Genomic DNA, 20,915 nt, shown 5'->3' with positions numbered 1-20,915 from the left:
GCGTGCGTGCGCGCGTGCGTGCGTGCGTGTGTTTGGTCTTCACTCTGACCTCTGTTGCCATCTAGTGTCCTTTACAAGTAACTTTAAAATCTCCAACTGTTATGCCTGGATTCTCATCCAGATGACATCAGTGGGACTCTTATAACATCACTGATGATGTCACAACTGCTTTTATGACATCACAACCTCTTACGAGATCACTGATGATGTCACAATGCCTCTGACATCACTGACGATGTCACAATCATGGACTGTGTGTGCATGTGTGTCTCGCTTGTGTGTGTGTGTGTGTGTGTGTGTGTGTGTGTGTCTGTGTGTGTGAATTTATGACATCACTGATGATGTCATCAGTGGGACAGACAAACAGCCCTAGCTCCCGTTTATATAATAATAAATAAATAGATAGATAGATAGATAGATAGATAGATAGATAGATAGATAGATAGAGATCTATCTATCTATCTATCTATCTATCTATTTATTTATTTATTTATTTATTTAGATAGATAGATAGATAGATAGATAGATAGATAGATAGATAGATAGATAGATGTGAAAACTATTATTTTATTTAAAAAAAAATTAATAGAAATTATGTACAGACAACTTACATTTTATTTGCACAGCTCTGCTATTAAGATACTCAGAGAATGTAGGGAAACAGTGGATGGATGAATCCAGAAGGAGGCGGTCTGTCACAGTAGAATTTGGGGTTGGGTGGAGTGGGGCTGCACCGGGGACCGTAAACCCCACCCCCAGAGAAAAGTTTGCTATCCCCCGGATAAGAAGTTTCACCTCTCCGCCTCAAGCTCACTACCACTACCCGGCTTCTTCTTCCTTCCTAGGCTACTGTCCCGTTACAGAGCCTCGTCCCACCCACCCCACACACAGAGTTTCGTGCAGAATGGAGCGCTGCTATGCCACTGTGTTTTTATGCGTGTTTATCCCACTGTGCACGGCCGACCTCAGCAGCCAGGTCGTGTTGGAGCCGTACGATTTCCTCTTCGACACGGCGGTGGAAGCTTACTACCGGGGGGACTGGATGTCGGTCATCCTGCACATGGAGAAGGCGCTGCGGAACAAGGCGACCGTCCGCCGGGTGAAGGCGCACTGCCGCATCAGCTGCGCCAACCAGACCGCTTTCGGCGAGCCTCTGGCCGGCCTGGGCGACGTTCCCATCCCGGGCGCCGGGTCCGTGGAGGACCTGGGCTTCTTCCAGAAAATCCTGAAGCGGGCCGACTGCGTCAAGTCCTGCGAGGGCGAGAAGCTCGGGCCGCCGACCCTGCATCTAGTCGGTGCAGACGTGGAGCTGGAGTTCAGAAAGAGGACTCCATATAACTATTTGCAAGTCGCCTATTTTAAGGTATTGTATGGAAATGTGTTTGGATAGAGGCAGGCAGGCAGCAAATGAGCTACCACCAACCCTCATTGCAATAACAAATCTATTGTAAATGTAATAACTCTAAGATGATTGACTCACATTCTGCACAAATCACAGTTTATTTTCCCTAGTGTTTTCCCATGTTGTTGCAGGATAAGCACATAGGCCCAGCCCCAGCACTAGAACACCATTCAGTCTCATTCAAACTTTTATTCCGTTCTCAAAAGTGAAGCTGTGGATAGCTACTGTAAAAATGCCCCAACCCCCCAACAAACCCAAGACACGTCTGCCACGTCTTGGAGTCTTGGAGGTGGAGTCAGGCTGCCTGGGATCCAGCAGTTAAAGGCCTATGATGCTTTCAAGTGCTCCATATAAGCTAAAACTTTATATTTCCAGATGTTTTTGTTGAGCGTGCCTTTATAAAGACACAGCTTTTCTGAGGCTTGACATTTCATTTTAAACAACACAGAGCTACCATGAGGGGCACAATGAAGTGTTTAATGTATTGTAACAAACACTTTTCAAGGCTACATTATCAAAATATGACATTTCTTACAGGGCTTGAATGCAGCAATAGTAGGCTATTTTAGAGCTGGTCCACAAACTTTCTATTGTGATTAAGATCTGGTAACGGAGACCTCCATGGCATATGGTTTACAGTGTTGTTGCATCACCACGGCTAATGCAAAGTCACTATAATACTCCTAAATATTGAGTTTATAGTAACTTTATCATACCTAAAGAGTCAAACAGCAAGATTTTCACTCTCATAGCACAAAATCACCATGCTGTATGCAGGAGGCTGATAAGGGTTGATGATCAATACCATCAGAGGTGCTGAGATTTTAGGCTTTTAAACTCACTTTGAAAGGAATGGGTGAAGAGTGAAAACTCCTCATCACTAGATGCTTCTTTTGCATCTCTGATATATTTATCTAGCTTACGTGTCTCTATTGTGAAAATGTGACTTTATGGTCTGTGCTAATTACAGGCTGACATTGCTCAAAGGGGCGTGAGGGACAGGGGGCAGAGAGAGACCTGTGTGTGATATTTTCCCCCCCATGATGGCGAAGGCTAGGCGAAGGCATGACCCGCCCCTCTCTGCCTCCGATTGGCCTAGCGTCAAATGTTCATCCAATCACATTCGCTTAGCTATCCTGCATCTCTTTCTACAGTCTGGTGAGACTCAGTGGATCAGACAGACAGCAGTTTTGCTTGCTAGCCTGAATGAAAGACGCCATGTGTGTTTATGTTTTTAATATAGTCTGTATTAGGCTCATTTGAGATGACTTCTGACCATGCTTCAGACTCGCCTGGGAAGCAGGCGAGAGCAGCCGAGTGCAGTCAGCCAATCAGAGGCAGAGAGGGGCGGGTCATGCCTTCGCCTAGCCTTCGCCATCATGGGGAAAAAAATATTGTGACCTGCGAGGGAGAGAAGCTTTATTAATGTTGCAATTCATACAGGTCACTAGTAGAGGTCAATAAAGGTCATAGATTACCTAATGCCCCTTAAATTTTTATAGTAATGTGCTGGGGCTTCAGCCATACAGTGAATGTATTTTCTAACGGACTGCTGAAGCGCGCAGTCCAGGAACTAAGGCTGACAGCAAAGGTTATAAAAAGATTCAGAGCGGCAACTTGATTCCCTCAATCAGCGACTCACCGACAATTAGCACAGCTTCCACCAGGCAGGAGGAACTAACCTGACTCTGTGTTCAGACAGGAGGAACTAACCTAACACCTCTGTGTTCAGACTGGAGGAACTAACCTAATGCCTCTGTGTTCAGACAGGAGGAACTAACCTAACACATCTGTGTTCAGACTGGAGGAACTAACCTGACTCTGTGTTCAGACTGGAGGAACTAACCTAACACATCTGTGTTCAGACTGGAGGAACTAACCTGACTCTGTGTTCAGACAGGAGGAACTAACCTGACTCTGTGTTCAGACTGGAGGAACTAACCTAATGCCTCTGTGTTCAGACTGGAGGAACTAACCTAATGCCTCTGTGTTCAGACTGGAGGAACTAACCTGACTCTGTGTTCAGACTGGAGGAACTAACCTAATGCATCTGTGTTCAGACTGGAGGAACTAACCTAATGCCTCTGTGTTCAGAGTGGAGGAACTAACCTAATGACTCTGTGTTCAGACTGGAGGAACTAACCTAATGCCTCTGTGTTCAGACTGGAGGAACTAACCTAATGCATCTGTGTTCAGACAGGAGGAACTAACCTGACTCTGTGTTCAGACAGGAGGAACTAACCTGACTCTGTGTTCAGACAGGAGGAACTAACCTGACTCTGTGTTCAGACTGGAGGAACTAACCTAATGCCTCTGTGTTGTGGCAGATCAATAAGCTAGACAATGCGGTGGCGGCTGCCAACACCTTCTTCCAGGCACCTGTGTTCAGACAGGAGGAACTAACCTAACGTCTCTGTGTTCAGACAGGAGGAACTAACCTAATGCATCTGTGTTCAGACAGGAGGAACTAACCTAACGTCTCTGTGTTCAGACAGGAGGAACTAACCTAATGCCTCTGTGTTCAGACAGGAGGAACTAACCTAATGCCTCTGTGTTCAGACAGGAGGAACTAACCTAATGCACCTGTGTTCAGACAGGAGGAACTAACCTATTGCCTCTGTGTTCAGACAGGAGGAACTAACCTAATGCATCTGTGTTCAGACAGGAGGAACTAACCTAACACATCTGTGTTCAGACAGGAGGAACTAACCTAACACATCTGTGTTCAGACAGGAGGAACTAACCTAACACATCTGTGCTCAGACAGGAGGAACTAACCTAATGCATCTGTGTTCAGACAGGAGGAACTAACCTAATGCCTCTGTGTTCAGACAGGAGGAACTAACCTAACACCTCTGTGTTCAGACAGGAGGAACTAACCTAACACCTCTGTGTTCAGACAGGAGGAACTAACCTAATGCCTCTGTGTTCAGACAGGAGGATCTAACCTAATGCATCTCTGTGTTCAGACTGGAGGAACTAACCTAACACATCTGTGTTCAGACAGGAGGAACTAACCTGACTCTGTGTTCAGACAGGAGGAACTAACCTAACACATCTGTGTTCAGACAGGAGGAACTAACCTAACACCTCTGTGTTCAGACAGGAGGAACTAACCTAATGCCTCTGTGTTCAGACAGGAGGAACTAACCTAATGCCTCTGTGTTCAGACAGGAGGAACTAACCTAATGCCTCTGTGTTCAGACAGGAGGAACTAACCTAATGCCTCTGTGTTCAGACAGGAGGAACTAACCTGACTCTGTGTTCAGACTGGAGGAACTAACCTAATGCCTCTGTGTTCAGACAGGAGGAACTAACCTAATGCCTCTGTGTTCAGACAGGAGGAACTAACCTGACTCTGTGTTCAGACTGGAGGAACTAACCTAACACCTCTGTGTTCAGACAGGAGGAACTAACCTAATGCATCTGTGTTCAGACTGGAGGAACTAACCTAATGCACCTGTGTTCAGACTGGAGGAACTAACCTAATGCACCTGTGTTCAGACTGGAGGAACTAACCTAATGCCTCTGTGTTCAGACTGGAGGAACTAACCTAACACATCTGTGTTCAGACAGGATGAACTAACCTAACACATCTGTGTTCAGACAGGAGGAACTAACCTAATGCCTCTGTGTTCAGACAGGAGGAACTAACCTAATGCCTCTGTGTTCAGACAGGAGGAACTAACCTGACTCTGTGTTCAGACAGGAGGAACTAACCTGACTCTGTGTTCAGACAGGAGGAACTAACCTAATGCCTCTGTGTTCAGACAGGATGAACTAACCTAATGCCTCTGTGTTCAGACAGGATGAACTAACCTAATGCCTCTGTGTTCAGACTGGAGGAACTAACCTAATGCCTCTGTGTTCAGACAGGAGGAACTAACCTGACTGTGTTCAGACTGGAGGAACTAACCTAATGCCTCTGTGTTCAGACAGGAGGAACTAACCTAATGCCTCTGTGTTCAGACTGGAGGAACTAACCTAACACATCTGTGTTCAGACTGGAGGAACTAACCTAATGCATCTGTGTTCAGACAGGAGGAACTAACCTAATGCCTCTGTGTTCAGACAGGAGGAACTAACCTAATGCCTCTGTGTTCAGACAGGAGGAACTAACCTAACACATCTGTGTTCAGACTGGAGGAACTAACCTAATGCCTCTGTGTTCAGACAGGAGGAACTAACCTAATGCATCTGTGTTCAGACAGGAGGAACTAACCTAATGCCTCTGTGTTCAGACTGCAGGAACTAACCTAATGCATCTGTGTTCAGACAGGAGGAACTAACCTAATGCCTCTGTGTTCAGACAGGAGGAACTAACCTAACACCTCTGTGTTCAGACAGGAGGAACTAACCTAATGCCTCTGTGTTCAGACTGGAGGAACTAACCTAACACATCTGTGTTCAGACTGGAGGAACTAACCTAACACATCTGTGTTCAGACTGGAGGAACTAACCTAACACATCTGTGTTCAGACAGGAGGAACTAACCTAATGCCTCTGTGTTCAGACAGGAGGAACTAACCTAATGCCTCTGTGTTCAGACAGGAGGAACTAACCTGACTCTGTGTTCAGACTGGAGGAACTAACCTAATGCCTCTGTGTTCAGACTGGAGGAACTAACCTAATGCCTCTGTGTTCAGACAGGAGGAACTAACCTGACTGTGTTCAGACTGGAGGAACTAACCTAATGCCTCTGTGTTCAGACAGGAGGAACTAACCTAATGCCTCTGTGTTCAGACTGGAGGAACTAACCTAACACATCTGTGTTCAGACTGGAGGAACTAACCTAATGCATCTGTGTTCAGACAGGAGGAACTAACCTAACACATCTGTGTTCAGACAGGAGGAACTAACCTGACTCTGTGTTCAGACTGGAGGAACAAACCTAATGCCTCTGTGTTCAGACTGGAGGAACTAACCTAATGCCTCTGTGTTCAGACTGGAGGAACAAACCTAATGCCTCTGTGTTCAGACAGGAGGAACTAACCTAACACCTCTGTGTTCAGACAGGAGGAACTAACCTAATGCATCTGTGTTCAGACAGGAGGAACTAACCTAACACATCTGTGTTCAGACTGGAGGAACTAACCTAATGCCTCTGTGTTCAGACAGGAGGAACTAACCTGACTCTGTGTTCAGACAGGAGGAACTAACCTAATGCCTCTGTGTTCAGACTGGAGGAACTAACCTAACACCTCTGTGTTTTGGCAGATCAATAAGCTAGACAAGGCGGTGGCGGCTGCCCACACCTTCTTCCAGGCCAACCCGGACCACATGGAGATGAGACAGAACCTGGACTACTACAGAATGATGGCAGGAGTACACGAAGAGGACTTCAAAGACTTGGAGGCCCGACCACATATGGTGAGATGGAGAACAAACTTCTGAACACATTAGGGCTGTCAAAGAATATTCTATATTCTAATATAAAAAAAAAGATATATTTGAATATGAAAATTAATATTCATATTTATTATGATGATGGTGATGATTATTATTATTATATTATTATTGTTATGATGATGATGATGATTATTATTACATTTAACCAGGTAAAAAATCTGGCCAAGAGGGCAACATAAAAACATACATCGTTTGCCCGGTTATTTAAAAACATTACAAAAGTGTAGGTTACTACTGTATTAGTACTGACTGAATAAATATGAAAAAATAAGTTTATGTTGATTTTTTTTTTTGTGTTCAAATAAATATAGCAAGAAGTAGTTATATAAGCTGTCTGGTTGTATTGGTTTGCCTTGCCACGCATGTAAAACAAAAAAAAAGGGGGGGGGAATATTCAAATATATCAGAACAAAATGTTTTGTTTAGAGGGAATATTCAAATATGATTTTGGGCCAATTTTGATAGCCCTAGAACACATGTTTTTGTCTCCATTGGCAGGATGAAAGGTGCAGAATAAACATTTATTCTCTCTCTTGAGGCAAAACATAGACTTTCATGTCAAACAAAGCTTGATTAAATTTATTGTTCGTACATTTATTTAATTATACATTTTTTAACTCTAGTCTTGTCCTTTTTCCATTGACAGAACTGCAAGATTTTATGGCGTCTAGCTTCCATCAAGTGTTATCAAATGTTTCACGAGGATTTTAGCTTTGGCCTTTCAATTGACAACGCGAATAGTGAGAATAGATACAGAGAGCGACATGAAGAAATGGAAGATGGCAGATGCTATGTCAAACACATTTGAACTGCAAGTCTTTATACAATACACAACATCTCCCAAGTAGAGGAGAATGTATGGCAGCTCGTGACACACACCCACCTGCTCCCTGCCCAGGCGGAGTTCCTGCTGGGGAAGCGCTACTACAGCGACGACTCCTTCGGCCTCGCCGCCGAACACTTTGAAGTGGCTCTAGACGAGTTCTTCATTGCCGATCGGGAGTGCAGAGCGCTGTGCGAGGGGGCCTACGACTACGACGGGTACAACTACATGGAGTACAGCGCCGACCTGTTCCAGTCCATGACAGGTGAGAGACGGCACATCTCTGCTGTGATGTGAGACCAACGTCTTAGCATAATGGTCTAAGGAGGTAGTTGGATTAGAAATGAGTCGGCTTGGGCAAAATCCAAATATCATGATGCTGTCCCGCCAAAATATTGTGATATAAGATATTATCGCTTTTTTTTTTCAATTTCTTCATGCGATCGTGATTACATCATGTGATCTTACTATTCAAGCATTGGAGGAAACAACAACCATTTCTTATAATTTGCTCATTCTTGCTATTTCCAGGAAATCTTCCTGATTGTGAAAATGGGAACCCCTATGAAATAAAATTACACATTTTTCACTACCTCTATGATTTGAAATGTTTAACCATCCTACCTACCACTCGATTATAAATTCATAGGTTTAAACGTTTGCACACACGTGATCAAAGTGGTTCTCGAGGTGGGGTCCGGGGAGCACCCAGGGGGTTCAAATTGAGGAATTATTCAACTTCAACATTATTTCATTTAGAGTAAGTCAACAATCGGAGCATGTAGAAGATTGACTATTTTGATCAGAGTTTATTTGTTATCTCTCTACCTACAATAGTTACAACCCGTCATGAAATTCTAGACAAATCGAATCATGTCTAATTCTAAAGATATTCTCGGATTTGGGGGTTGAGAGACAAAATCTCATCAAATGGAGGTCCGTGGCCCTAATGCAGAGGTTCTCAAATGTTTTTTAGCCAAGGACCCCTTACAAGATATAAAATATACCGGGGACCCCCTCATTCTGATTTGTGATTTTGGGCTAAGCTTAATTGTTGCCACGGTAACGTGCTTGACTTTTAATTTGATAGGTTTGTTATTAGAATGTAATCCATGAACCATTTTAGGTTTAAAGCATAATAAGCAACTATTTTCGTTGAACTATGAAGATTTTGCAAAAATATATATATATATATATTTTTTTTTATTACATTACATTTACATTACGTCATTTAGCAGACGCTTTTGTTTTGTCCAAAGCGACTTACAATATCACAATTTGTCAACAGTAGGCCTACAGAAAACCACTATGCAACACAATCAATGACAGCCAAGATATTTTGATAGACTAGCACCATGTAGGAAGTAGTTTGAGAAGGAATAAGTAACATGTAGCATTATCTTTTATTTATTAAAAAAAAAAAAAAATTACCTGAAAACTTTCCTGGCAAAGTGCCACGGACCCCTGGGGGTCCGCGGACCCCCATTTGAGAACCACTGCCCTAATGCGTTCTAATTTAGGGCTCCTTGATATGAAAAGCTTGAGATCTAAGTAACACGTGATGGGGTGTGGCGGCGATATCAGGCAACAGAAAATATCCTGATATTTCCTCCCAACGTTCAATATTATCTCATATCTGCCCAAGCCTAGAAATAAGTATGCGTGGAGCGAGAGTACCATCTGACTCCTAGAAAAAGTCTTACTACAGTGCGCTGACCCCTCCCTGTGTGTGTGTGTGTGTGTGTGTGTGTGTGTGTGTGTGTGTGTGTGTGTGTGTGTGTGTGTGTGTGTGTGTGTGTGTGTGTGTGTGTGTGTGTGTGTGTGTGTGTGTGTGTGTGTGTGTGTGTGTGTGTGTGTGTGTGTGTGTGTGTGTGTGTGTGTGTGTGTGTGTGTGTGTGTGTGTCAGACCACTACATACAGCTACTGAACTGTAAGCAGCGCTGCTCTGTAGAGCTGGCCTCGAGTGCCGGTAAAGAAAAGCCCTTCGAGGACTTCCTCCCCTCACACTTGAACTACCTGCAGTTCTCCTACTACAACAGTGAGTGTCACATGTGCCGTCATCGTCATCATCATCATCATCATCATCATCATCATCATCATCATATACAGTGTATCGTTTATGCCATTTGGTGGATGCTTTTATGGCCATACTGTAATGCGAGCGCATACACTTTCACATTGAGTGGGAATCACACCACTTCTTCTGTAGTAGTAGTAGAAGTAGTAGTAGTAGTAGTAGTAGTAGAAAACTTTAATGTCCTCCAAGGAGGCAATTTGTTGTACAGCACAGTACATGAGGACACACTTCTTCTGATTGGGGTTAGTTTAATATCTTCGGTCAAAATGAGCCTTTTATTAAATTATCGGCCAGTCAATATGATGAAGGTTCCTCCCTGGCCACAGCAACCTAAAACACGAAACAGCCCATAAAACCTCAAAAGACATATATTTTCTATATTTTATCTTAGGAGCTCCTAACTAGCCTGACTCCGCCAGACGGGGGCGGCATTGTTCCACAAATTCACAATTAAATGTGAACGAACTTACATCCATCTGGCAGCGTCAGGTTAGCTCCTAACCACCTAAAAGTATTGAATTGGGGGTTATAATGGATAATGTAGGTTTTAATTGAGTTTTAAATCCTGTTTCCTTTCCACCATGTCAAGAATACAATTTCAGGGGAAACGGAATTCTTGTGTTTTTTTTGGAATTTCCACAAAATATCAGCTATCACTCCTTTTTGTTTGTCCGCTGTTTTCCTGCTTCCAGGTGCGAAGTTTGAACAGGCCATCGAGTGTGCCAAGACCTACCTGCTGTTCCACCCGGAGGACACGGTGATGAGTCAGAACCTGGCTTACTACTCTGTCATGCTGGGGGAGGACAAGGCAGAGACCCTCTCAGCCAGACAGGTAGGTCTTGTGATAGCAAATTATTGATCGAGTGCTTATTGATTGATTGATTATGAACTATGGTCCTTCTAAGATGTATTTTGTGAACTACGTTCTTCATCATTGCCGAATATTGCTGTACAGGGAGAACATGTATCTTGTTTTGGGTGGGTAGACTGGATTGTTATGTCTCGTGAACATCAGATTAACTATTGACGTCATGGAAATATACTGAGTTGGAGAGAGGTTGAATGAAGTGGAAAAGTACTGCCCTCCAGGGTGGGGGGCGGGTGTCATAGTTTCAGTATATGATGTGTTGTAAGCGATGATTCGGGGCTCCTGCCTGACAACGTGGTCGGGGAGACCTCTGTGCACAGATGTTATTGTAGAATAAAACCTCCTAAAAACACTTAAAACGGATATCTCATTATTGATGGATCAGCAGGGCATTTCAGCAATTTTTCCATCACAGTCTTCCTTTACTTCAGCGAAAACTTAGTTTGATCTGAAAGTATCAGTGGAAAATGAAAACAGGGAAGCATGCATCCCATTTGGATAGTACAGCTCGGTTAAGTGGCACTGCTCTGTCTCATGTCTCATGTCTCATGTCTTATGTCTAAGACTCTGCTGTATTGTTCAGAAAGGCCGGATGGACTTAGGTTTATTTTTTTTTCTTTCTCGGGAAAGAGAGAGACTCTTCTAACTGCAGCAGCTGTCGTGCCAAGTTACTTTCAATTTGACTTAAGGAATGTGATGCTGAAAAACATGTCTTTCCAGTTTTTCCCATTTTCATCCCGGTATCATTCTGCTATATTTATGTCACTCTGTGGTGTTCGTATGGATTTATATTTTCCCCAAAACAAATCATACATTCACTCAAAATTGTGAATGCTTCAACTGTAGACCAGTGATTTGAAAACCCAAACTGACATTCTGTAAATTTATTTAAAAAAAGAAGAAGCATAGGCTGAAAAAACCTGTGTAGTTTTTATACCCAGCATGGACTTTACTATTGTATAAAAAGGGGAGAGAAAAAAAGTGGTCAAGACTGACTGGAGACAAAACCAAGCGGTGTCATTTTTAAACGTGCAGCGTAGACTGCCGTGGAACTCCCACATCTGAAACCGACACCACAAGATCATAGCCAAAATGGGCGGTGTTTGAAGTCGTTTTCTAGTCAACTCAATGTAAACAATCACACTTTCTCTCTGTCTCCGTCTGTGCCTGCAGGTGGTAAAACGGCACATCCAACAGTCCTTACTGGAAAAAGAGCTGCTCTACTATGGATATGAAATCTTTGGAATCACCTTTGTCGATCCAGTAGGTTATCTGTTTACTCTTCCCTCAGACACTTGTCATGTCCTGCCGTGCTGTAAAATAAGGTTGGATTTGACTGATGTTTTCTCTCCAGGACACGTGGACTCCTGCAGAAGTCATGCCTCAGAAACTGCGAGATAAGCAGAAGTACGATGTCAAAACATTTCTACACACACACTCGCATAAGTGCAGTGCAAGTGCAAATGGTATCATTAAAGTGATCTGTCTTTCTTTGTTCCTATTTGCCCCTTGTCTGTCAGGGCAGACAGGGAGACTGCAGCAAGGATCACAGAGGAGATAGGCAACCTCATGAAGGAGATTGAAACCCTGGTGGAGGAGAAGAATAAAGATCCATCAGACCTGAAGTTAATAGGCCAGCAAGACGGTGAGCATTTCCCTTAGATGATATTAGGGATCGGATTCGGATCGTGTCTTATCTCACGATATAAGATGCGAAATGTGGGGTTCACGATTCAATACGAGCACGATACGATGCAATAAATGCAAGTTCAGTAACAACAAAGTCTGACAAGTCTTTTGTGCAGAATTCTGTTTATTTCTGAGACACAAATCTTAGCAAGGCAAGTTGATCTCTTTAGCACATGTCATACACAGAGGCAATTCAAAGTGCTTTACATAATGGATCAAAAGAAAAGTACAAGGTCAAATATCCAATAAGATCCAAAAGGTCACAGTGCAAAATTATTAGCATATCTTTTTTTACTTTGTGTGTGAATTCATATGGATACTTAGATCTTAATTTATGCACTATTGTGAACGAATTATGTCAGTGTGTTTTTACCGGATCTATGTTAAATTGATGACATTGGCTTCCTGGAATGTAGACAATAATTAAAAAAAAATGTCATTACAATGTGACAATAATATAATTTGGATGGAGAGCTTGTGAAACTCTGATGGTCCACCCGCCTCATTTGTGATTAATGCAGCAGAACATTTTTGCTATTTTTCTGCCCCGTGATACATATAGTGACATTTTTGTTTTGAGATATATTGAATGTCGATATAAAAATATTGAAGCCCACTGTAACTCCGCTCCACTTCCACATGGCAGGCGGTCCTGTGCTGTATGATGGCATCACAGTGACCATGGCGTCCGACCAGCTGAACGGATCCCAGCGGGTGCTGCTGGACGGAGTGATCAGCGATGACGAGTGCAGGGAGCTTCATCGCCTCTCCAATGTGAGTTTTCTGACCAAAGAGGAAGCTGCTGGCAACTTAGTGGAACTCAGCGGGGTTGGTCAGTTTTGAGCTTTAATATTTTGATACTTTTAACTACTTTTGTTTCATAACATTTTCACAACAATCATCAAAATCAACTATAAATAGTTCATCAATATATTTTTATATCAGATATCTCAAGTATACCAAGAACAAAATTAGCTAAAATAAACTTTGAACACAAAACGCATTTCCCCCCAAACATCATTCTGATAGGATGATACCTTTTCTGTGTGTGTGTGTGTGTGTGTGTGTGTGTGTGTGTGTGTGTGTGTGTGTGTGTGAGACACTGCGTGAGTGCGTGTGTGTGTGTGTGTGTGTGTGTGTGTGTGTGTGATTATAACTTAAACACTTGACAGTGTCTGTCTCATAAGGTGAAGGGTCACAGGATTTGATCAACATAGAGGAAAATATTAAGTTAAAACATGAGAATTGGAGTTCAGTTTTCACGTAACACCAGTGTTATATTACAGTACTGTCATTTTGAAATGATAAGCAAATGCATTGATTGATTGATTGATTTTCTTTATTTAAGTGTCATGCTTCGAATGAAGCCCAGCCCACATGGGCTTACAGGACACTTTTACTGTTCATCATTTAAACAAACAATGATCAAAACATAAAACCAACAGAAACACCCAAAATATATACAGTAAAGTTGTACAGCATGAAAACCACCACCTGAACCTACTTAAAGAGCTGTGCTTGCCTTCTATTCCAGGCCCTAGAGATAAAGTTAGCAGTCTTAAATACCTCAGTCTTAAACAACCACTCCAACTTCTGGCCATCATCTGCCCAGAAGAGCTCAGGTCTTTGCTTTTGCATTTCGTCAAATAAGGAAATCCTCAAATCATAATATAAAGTACAATAAAACATGAAATGAAACTCATTTTCAACATCCTTTAGATCACAGACATTGCATATCCTGTTCTCTTCTGGTATAGCTGTGAACCGCCCTACTTCAATGGCAATGTGCAAGTTTCTTTCCCAAAATGTATTGAATGAAACCACCTGATCTGGTGTTTTTTTCCATGCGTGTCTGTGTTTTCCATTGTGTCTGTCTCAGCACCATCGTGTCAGTGTGTTGATGTTGTGTCTGTCTCATCAGCACCATCGTGTCAGTGTGTTGATGTTGTGTCTGTCTCATCAGCACCATCGTGTCAGTGTGTTGATGTTGTGTCTGTCTCATCAGCACCATCGTGTCAGTGTGTTGATGTTGTGTCTGTCTCATCAGCACCATCGTGTCAGTGTGTTGATGTTGTGTCTGTCTCATCAGCACCATCGTGTCAGTGTGTTGATGTTGTGTCTGTCTCAGCACCATCGTGTCAGTGTGTTGATGTTGTGTCTGTCTCATCAGCACCATCGTGTCAGTGTGTTGATGTTGTGTCTGTCTCAGCACCATCGTGTCAGTGTGTTGATGTTGTGTCTGTCTCAGCACCATCGTGTCAGTGTGTTGATGTTGTGCATATTTCCCAGGCGGCCGCTCTGAAAGGTGATGGCTACAGGGGAAGCCCCTCCCCCCACTCTCCCAATGAGGTGTTCCAGGGAGTCACCGTGCTGAAGACTGTGAAGGTCTGTAGCCCCACTGACCTTTAACCCACAGATATATAGTTTCCCCATGCAGCATCGTTTGGTTCTATTCACCTTATGTAGAAGAGACCGTCTGGCTTGAGAGACGAACAGGAAGTGTAAATGCAATCAGAAGCTCCGATTGTATCGACACTTCCTGTGTCTCATAAACCTAGTCTGACTCATGATGTGAGTCAAACTAGGTTTGACCAGGTGAGTCAGACTGGTTTGGGCAGGTAAAACGGCTGGCGTTTTGTACAGGAAGTGGTGGTGATACAATGGGTGAAGTGGGCAGGGCTGCATGAGGTGAATACACGGATAAAAGGAATAAAGTCGATATTGTCAAGATGCTGACATATGGGACTTGTTTTTGTTCTCCCAACATGGGGATTACTTTTGCTGAATTCAAACACAATGGCAAACCATAAAACCTGCCTACAGACCTTTTAAAGAGTCAAAGGGACCTATCTTATGCCTGCAGAGAAATGCCCGGGCTGTCATTTTTCTATTTTGCAACCCGCGCACCTGCCGACTTGAGGCTGTGCACTCATGCGGCACGATATCAATTATATGCTGCTACAGGACCGGACGCACTGCAGGGGAAATCCACACACACACACACACACACACACACACACACACACACACACACACACACACACACACACACAAGCCTTAGTTTGCACATACACCTGGATCAATCATGTGTAGCCTACATCAGAAATAAAAGCAAAAAATGAACCGATAAATAAATAATAACGCAGGTACTCGAGTACTCCTTCATTAACGTCAGTACTCGAGTAACATTCTTCCACCCTCCACCCCTTTAACCCATTGATACCTGATGCAGCATTTGCGTGTATATCCCTCATTTGTGTGCGTATCCCTTTAAGACCGCGAACCGCGTTAACGCGGTTCGCGGTCTTAAAGGGATACACACACAAATGCTGCATCAGGTATCAATGGGTTAAGAATGGTAGATCTACACACGCTTCGTCAAAGTGGATCTGGCGATACAGGCAGCACGGCACCGCATAAGAGTGATAGTAGTATTTTGACAAAAACAACGAAGCAATTGTGCACCGCGAGGTATGTAAAGTTAAACTTGCGTATCGTAGACATACCAGTTCGATGCTTGACCACACATGCACATGAACCACAAGGAGAAAGTAACAGGGACGGATGAAAAGCAGTCGTGCATAATCTAATTTGCTAGCAGTAACAGATGCCGTTGTGATTCCCCAGCTCGTTCATAATAGAAGGAGAGTACTCGAATATTCAAATAACTTCAAATGCCCGCCCCTAATTGGTAGACATCTATAATGAGTGCTGTTTGGAGATGTCCAATTACGCATGGAGAATACCACCACGATGTGATCCTATGGCGTCGTGCAAACGGTATTGGAGGGAATGAGAAGCTGTGAATAAATCTACTCCTTAGCTCAGCCCCTTTCAGCTTTGCATGCCCGCAAACGGCCAAATGTGAAGAATAGCAAAACCACTTTGAGGCCATTTACACCTGGCGCTAACATGCATTTTCTGTGATCAGATTGCAATCAGATTGTGTTTTATCACTTGAAAGTACAGGTGTGTAAACACCCCCAAAACGCATTGAAGAAGGATTGCAATCTGATCGGCCAAACCACCTCCGGAGGTGGTGGTCAGGGATGCATTGTGTACACATTGAACGCAAGTGTAAATGCAATGTGTCCTCTCAATCTGGATACAGCAACTTTATGCAGATTGAGAGGACAACCATTTCTGCAATCTGATTGCAATCAGATCGCAGAAACCACATGTTAACGCCAGGTGTAAATGGCCTCTTTGACACGCCTCCAAATGCACTAATACCCGGTGCTAATTGCCCGGCGCCACCGCTGCACCGAAATCCGCAAAATATGGGCAAAAGAGTTTTGCCAAAAAGTTATTTTATTTCTCTAAAATTCAAATGATCTAAAAACCAGGCCCAGCCCAGATCTCTGATGTTTTTTTTTTATCCAGTGCAATATAAAATATGACCTTGTAATTACAAGATGGTCTCTCTAACGGTTAGCCGTAATGTATCTTTATACAGTAGTGATGAATTTTGACAATGTTTCAAATTTAATGATATACTAAAAATATATATATCGGCTATTGGAAAATGCAGTCCAAAGGTTGGTCTGAAGTGTGCTGCATGTCCCACAGCTCGGACAGGAGGGGAAGGTCCCGCTGAAGAGCGCCCGCCTGTTCTTCGACCTGAGCGAGAAGGTGAGGAAGATTCTGGAGTCGTACTTCCGTCTGGACACTCCACTCTACTTCTCCTACTCCCACCTGGTCTGTCGCTCCGCCATCAACGGTGAGTCAGCCAGTCACAGTCCGCTGGTTCCCCGGGGGGGCAAGGCTGTCCTTGAGGAAGAGGACATCTTAATCTATATATAGTATATATATATATAGCACTTATTACCCTTCTCTTAAATGCTGCGGCGTCTTCTTCAAAACGGAATATTCATACAGTTTTTGTGCCGGCGATGACATTGGCATCACCTCTTCTGCTTGTTCGTTCATCCGTCACACGCGACACCTTGGACACCGGTGATGCGATTTTAATGCAAGTTGAAGGAACGATACATCTCACCGCTGTGTTCCGCAGCACTTTTAAAATGACACACGCACGCTGGCCCGGGGGAGAGGGGCCATCTCACCGCTGTGTTCCGCAGCACTTTTAAAATGACACACGCACGCTGGCCCGGGGGAGAGGGGCGCCGCCATTACAAGTCAAAACAAGGTGACGTATTTGTTATCAGTTGTCCCAGAGGCATATTGCATCATTCGTTGGGGACATCATTTTGCTGTCAAAGCATGTTCAACGGTCTGTTATGTTCAACCATTATCTGTAGGGTCTGTTATGTTCAACCTCTCTGTGTACGGTCTGTTATGTTCAACCCTCTCTGTAGGGTCTGTTATGTTCAACCTCTCTGTGTACTGTCTGTTATGTTCAACCTCTCTCTGTAGGGTCTGTTATGTTCAACCTCTCTCTGTAGGGTCTGTTATGTTCAACCTCTCTCTGTAGGGTCTGTTATGTTCAACCTCTCTCTGTAGGGTCTGTTATGTTCAACCTCTCTCTGTATGGTCTGTTATGTTCAACCTCTCTGTGTACTGTCTGTTATGTTCAACCTCTCTGTGTACGGTCTGTTATGTTCAACCTCTCTGTGTACTGTCTGTTATGTTCAACCTCTCTGTGTACGGTCTGTTATGTTCAACCATTATCTGTAGGGTTTGTTATGTTCAACCTCTCTGTGTACTGTCTGTTATGTTCAACCTCTCTGTGTACGGTCTGTTATGTTCAACCTCTCTGTGTACTGTCTGTTATGTTCAACCTCTCTGTGTACTGTCTGTTATGTTCAACCTTTCTCTGTACGGTCTGTTATGTTCAACCTCTCTCTGTATGGTCTGTTATGTTCAACCTCTCTGTGTACGGTCTGTTATGTTCAACCTCTCTCTGTATGGTCTGTTATGTTCAACCATTATCTGTAGGGTCTGTTATGTTCAACCTCTCTCTGTATGGTCTGTTATGTTCAACCATTATCTGTAGGGTCTGTTATGTTCAACCTCTCTGTGTACTGTCTGTTATGTTCAACCATTATCTGTAGGGTCTGTTATGTTCAACCTCTCTGTGTACTGTCTGTTATGTTCAACCTCTCTGTGTACGGTCTGTTATGTTCAACCTCTCTGTGTACTGTCTGTTATGTTCAACCTCTCTGTGTACTGTCTGTTATGTTCAACCCTCTCTGTAGGGTCTGTTATGTTCAACCATTATCTGTAGGGTCTACAGTCAATGGTAGAGTCTGTTTTGTTCAACCTTTCTCTGTACGGTCTGTTATGTTCAACCTCTCTGTGTACGGTCTGTTATATTCAACCTCTCTGTGTACTGTCTGTTATGTTCAACCTCTCTGTGTACTGTCTGTTATGTTCAACCTCTGTGTACGGTCTGTTATGTTCAACCTCTCTCTGTAGGGTCTGTTATGTTCAACCTCTCTGTGTACGGTCTGTTATGTTCAGCCTCTCTGTATGGTCTGTTATGTTCAACCTCTCTCTGTATGGTCTGTTATGTTCAACCTCTCTGTGTACGGTCTGTTATGTTCAACCTCTCTGTGTATGGTCTGTTATGCAGAGAAGCAAGAGGATCGTGAGGACCTGAGCCACGCCGTTCATGTGGACAACTGCCTGCTGGTGTCCGAGCTCAACGAGTGCATCAAGGAACCTCCTGCATACACACACAGGGACTACAGGTGAACACACGCACACACACACACACACGCACGCACACGCACACACACACACACACACACACACACAGAGTATATAGGCTATGTCTAGTGCTGAGGATTGGCCTATCATTATCATTAGGGAAGATGACATCCTTATATAGGGAAGGATTAACCTGATACCACTTCTTTGTTTCTCTCCCTTCCAGTGCTATCCTTTATCTCAACGATGACTTTGAAGGAGGAGATTTCATTTTCACTGAGTTGGATGCCAAAACAGTCACGGTGAATATTTAAATATTATTGGCGTATACTTCTTTCTTTTCTTTAACTGTTGTAAATTTCAAGTTCTAGTGCTTTTTTCCTCATGTCCAACATAACATGTTCCTCACTGTGTGTATAATATTTGTGTTTGTGTTTCTGTCTTGGGCAGGCCGAGTTGCGTCCTCAGTGTGGCCGCGTGGTCGGGTTCGGCGCGGGTAAGGAGAACCCGCACGGCGTCCGAGCCGTCACCAAGGGCCAGAGGTGTGCTGTGGCCCTGTGGTTCACCCTGGACCCCGCTCACGAGGAGAAGGTACTGTACATCTGGCTAAACTAAAGCTTTTAGCCTTTTGCCCTATTCCAACTGGATTAGTATAACTGGTGCAGGTCCTGTCATTTGAATTCTTACCAACGGCAACAGCGTAATATTTATGAGTCTAGAAAGTAGGGGTGGGACGATATATCGAAAGTCAATATATCGCAAAACAAAAATGTGACAATCATGGGGGAGACAAATATTAGCTTAAATATTTTATTCTGCTGTAGTAACCACAAATGCGTGAACATCACATCCAAATTATATTATTTGCACTTTTTATCTATATTTTCCCCTACCAGATAGTATAAAAAGCAATGTACCTACTGTTTTGCTGCAAACTCAGAGGTCATCTGATAGTAGCAGTAATCCAGTTTGAATTTCCATGACTGTAATGTACCGACACACTGTGTAAACCCATGCAAAAGAGGAATAAAAATAAATGCAATCCCTATGGAGATTGAACTGGCAACTTCATGAGATTCATCCCGTCTTTGGCAGCATTTGGTAAGTAACCTAATGTAATGTAATGTGTAATATGTAATATATAATGTAAGAAGGTAGCTGGCTAAATCCCAAGTCTAGTGTCACAGACAGTGGAGCATTTGTTCCTGCAAAGGAAAATGCTTGTTGGTAATAGTAAAAGAATGCTGGTAATAAGCAGAACTTAAGTGTGGATCATAACTTTTATCCGGTCTAAATGTTCTTTTGGAATCATGTAAAAGCCTCCCTCAGTAAAACTGATCCAGTTCCAATGGGGCTTTTGTCTCCCTGGTCGTGGCATTTTGATCCATAATGGGCTTATTTTTCATTCCGTTTTTCTCAAATGTTTGCTGTTGTTCTCTAGGAGAGGATCCAAGCTCAGGAGATGTTGAAGATGTTTGCAACCCCTGTGGATGAAGAGTTCAGTCAAATGGAGGCGAAGGCCCCGTCAGAGCCCCAGCCCGCCGCGCCAGAAACACCCGCCGACCCCGTCCAGCAGCCGACAGAGAACACCACCCCTGCCCAGCAGCCGGCAGAGAGCACCACCCCTGTCCAGCAGCCGGCAGAGAGCACCACCCCTGCCCAGCAGCCGGCAGAGAGCACCACCCCTGCCCATCAGCCGGCAGAGAGCACCACCCCTGCCCAGCAGCCGGCAGAGAGCACCACCCCTGTCCAGCAGCCGGCAGACAGCACTGCCCAAATCCAGCAGGGGGCAGACAGCAAAGCAGATGCCAAAGCAGCAGAAGAGGAGAAGCTGGACAGCAAAGCTGACGTACCTGCAGAAAAACCAGCCGACGCGCCAAAGGACAAAGCAGAGAAGAAAACAGTCGCCGAATCAACAGACACAAAAGCTAAACCTGCCCCTAAAGCCAAGGCCAAAGCCGGAGACCAAGCCAAGGCCAAATCAGTCAAATCGAAACCGGCCGGGAAAGCGGACGGCAAACAGACGGTCAAAACG

General features: G+C 43.8%; 1 protein-coding gene across 1 annotated transcript in view; it reads left to right on the top strand.

The window, feature by feature from the left end:
- Nucleotides 1-904: 904 nt before the first annotated feature.
- p3h1 (prolyl 3-hydroxylase 1) overlaps nt 905-20,915 on the top strand; it is a gene marked incomplete at its 5' end in the record, with an annotated part of 20,625 nt that continues 614 nt past the window's right edge. Inside the window, 15 exons of the mRNA XM_083660605.1 lie at nt 905-1,363; nt 6,620-6,772; nt 7,710-7,899; nt 9,541-9,672; nt 10,404-10,543; nt 11,753-11,842; nt 11,934-11,986; nt 12,100-12,224; nt 12,915-13,042; nt 14,558-14,653; nt 16,838-16,988; nt 18,804-18,921; nt 19,107-19,182; nt 19,331-19,471; nt 20,322-20,915. The exon at nt 20,322-20,915 is cut by the window's right edge and continues 614 nt beyond it. Coding sequence (XP_083516731.1) covers nt 905-1,363; nt 6,620-6,772; nt 7,710-7,899; nt 9,541-9,672; nt 10,404-10,543; nt 11,753-11,842; nt 11,934-11,986; nt 12,100-12,224; nt 12,915-13,042; nt 14,558-14,653; nt 16,838-16,988; nt 18,804-18,921; nt 19,107-19,182; nt 19,331-19,471; nt 20,322-20,915 — 2,646 coding nt within the window. The remainder of the gene's footprint in view (nt 1,364-6,619; nt 6,773-7,709; nt 7,900-9,540; nt 9,673-10,403; nt 10,544-11,752; nt 11,843-11,933; nt 11,987-12,099; nt 12,225-12,914; nt 13,043-14,557; nt 14,654-16,837; nt 16,989-18,803; nt 18,922-19,106; nt 19,183-19,330; nt 19,472-20,321) is intronic.

The sequence above is a fragment of the Poromitra crassiceps genome (genome assembly GCF_964638095.1).
Source record: "Poromitra crassiceps genome assembly, chromosome: 25".
Lineage (NCBI taxonomy): Eukaryota > Metazoa > Chordata > Actinopteri > Beryciformes > Melamphaidae > Poromitra > Poromitra crassiceps.
The sequence above is the reverse complement of the archived record's forward strand: the minus strand, read 5'-3'. Positions and strand labels throughout refer to the sequence as shown.